The 2,359-nt window shown below is 42.0% G+C and overlaps 1 protein-coding gene across 1 annotated transcript; it reads left to right on the top strand.

The window, feature by feature from the left end:
- Window positions 1-108: 108 nt before the first annotated feature.
- On the top strand, window positions 109-1,940 carry CUNH15orf40 (chromosome unknown C15orf40 homolog; the record flags this gene model as incomplete). The annotated part of the gene is made up of 3 exons (XM_015831123.1): window positions 109-241; window positions 1,236-1,363; window positions 1,486-1,940. Coding segments are annotated over 3 exons (354 nt in total), but the record flags the coding sequence as incomplete, so codon positions are not given.
- Between the last annotated feature and the right edge of the window lie 419 nt (window positions 1,941-2,359).

A 2,359-nucleotide genomic window follows, 5' to 3' on the forward strand; every position in this document is an offset into this window, starting at 1 on the left:
GAGAGGGAGAGGGAGAAGAGGAAGATATGGATGTTGGGAGTGGAAGATGGTGGTTTATTAATTTATATGCTGCCCATCTCACAGTCAAGGACTCTTTTTGTGTTTTGATTTAAGGGGAAAGCACAGACCAAGGTCTTTGTAAAGCCTCCTGGTCCTCCAGTTCCTGTGACAACTGATAAAAGTGGTTCTGTTGTTATCTCTGTTCATGCCAAACCAGGATCTAAACAAAATGCTGTAACAGGTAAGCTAGAGCATAAGTACCTATGCAACACTGATAGGGCTTTTGATAGACGTTTTGATAGACCCTATGCCCCAGCAAGGCTTCCTCAGTGAAATGATTTGAGAATGAAAGTTGTCTTGCAGTACTTGTAGTCTACGTATGATTTGAACTCAGGGCAATTGGTTGGAGACTGCACTTCTTAGAAACCAGGGAAGTGTCTGTAGCCATTTTTTTTGTTTGTGTCCTGGGATATTGGTGTTGTGATTGACCACATAGATCTTAGCAAATGTTCTGTAGACACTCCCCATAATGTGTTATTAAAATTCCAAATGTATCTGCTAATCCAAGAGTTTCAACCTTAGCAACTTTAACTGATGGCTGAGAAATTCTGGGAGTTGAAATTCACATATCTTAAAAGTTGCCCTGGTTGAAAAACACTGCACTAATTTGAAAAGGTATGGAGACCCTTGTAGTGATCCATCTTTCAGCACTCAACAGTTTTTTTCCAGATCTGTCTAGTGGCTTGTCCCCTTGAATAGTAAAAGACAGCAGTGTAGAGCAGAAGGGAAAGTATGCTATTCCTGAACCATGCCAAGTTCTAGAACAGATAGAAACATGCTAAAAAAAAAAGTCTTGTCCCCTGCAGAAGGAAATATACAGATCTAAACAAAATGCATTCCAATGGTAAATGCTCCCAATGGGAAGAAACTAATCCAAACAGTTTGGAAAAGTGTCAAGCCTTTTGCTTACTGCATAAATAGCTAGAGAAGAGGATTTTTTCACTCTGCTTCAGATCATAGAAACTCTTGAAGTGTTGATGTTGGTCTTTATTTACGGGAGGCATTTAAGAGAGTGGGTTAAGAGAAGCTTCAACTTGGCTACTCCATAGCTATGGCTATAAATCTCTTATCTAAGCTAATGTTGACATTACATACAGGGGAGAGATTCCACAGAGGCGGTTTTAGGGCATGAGTTTAACAGAAATGATGGCTACATCCCAAAATACTTGTTGCAGATCTGACCACCGATGCGGTAAGTGTGGCCATCGCAGCCCCTCCATCCGAAGGGGAAGCCAACGCAGAGCTCTGTCGTTATCTTTCTAAAGTCCTTGAAATCAAGAAGAATGATGTCGTACTGGAGAAGGTACGGTGTCTTCTCTCCTTTGCGTAATTCAACCTGGGTTTTTGAATCTTTCCCTTGTGCGCAAACGGGAAAAGAATCCATTTAGGAATCCCTAAACCTCTCTTGCTTGTGTTTTAAAACAGGGGAGTAAATCACGAGAAAAAGTGGTGAAAATTTTGGCCCCGCTGACTCCAGAGGACGTTTTAGAGAAGCTGAGGAAAGAGAGTTCCAGCTGAAGCTACGCGTGACCAAAGTCTTAACAAGTGGTTTGATGCAAAGGACGACTACCTTTAGGTATATGGGAGCTCACAAATACAAGTGGTGGAGAATCCAACAAGAAATCTGTAGACAGCTATAAAGCTTAATTTAAGATATTTTTTAAAAAAAGGGTTCGGTTATTTTAGCGTCATGATAACAAGGCGCAGAGTTATTTGAAAGAGCTTCGTCAGTCCCATCATGACATGTTTTTCAAGTCGGTTCTTTTGGAGTATGTTTGTTTAGCTCAGGGGTAGGCAACCTTGGCTCTTTTATGACTCGTGGACTTCAACTCCCAGAGTTCCTGAGCCAGCCAAGCACCAAGAAGAAGTGGGCCGGCTGGGTGGGGCTGTCAGTGCCCGAGGGGAGTAAGACATCCCCCCAAAATAAGACCTGGTGCCTCTTTTGAGGCCCCCCCCCCCAAAATAAAAAAATAAGACCCGGTCTTATTATCAGGGAAACATGGTATTTATCTACACACATTTGCAAGTTTTCAAACTGCTAGATTAGCAGGAACTGGGGCAAGGACGGGGGGCAAGGACGGGGAGCTCACCCCAAAACATGGAGGTCCCGAAATGGAGACATTTGGAGTCCCTTAAATCTCTCCTTCTCATCATGTTGGGTTTTTTTATTTTGTTTTTGGCTTGATGCTAGACAAAAATGCCTCGTTCCTGTGCCATGTTTTAAAATAAAACCGGCTGATATTTTTGTCAGTTGGATTTTATGATTTTTTAATCTCGTTTATTTTATTCCCATTGATGG

This window comes from Protobothrops mucrosquamatus, unplaced genomic scaffold, assembly GCF_001527695.2.
Source record: "Protobothrops mucrosquamatus isolate PMUCROS unplaced genomic scaffold, P.Mucros_1.0 scaffold21539, whole genome shotgun sequence".
Lineage (NCBI taxonomy): Eukaryota > Metazoa > Chordata > Lepidosauria > Squamata > Viperidae > Protobothrops > Protobothrops mucrosquamatus.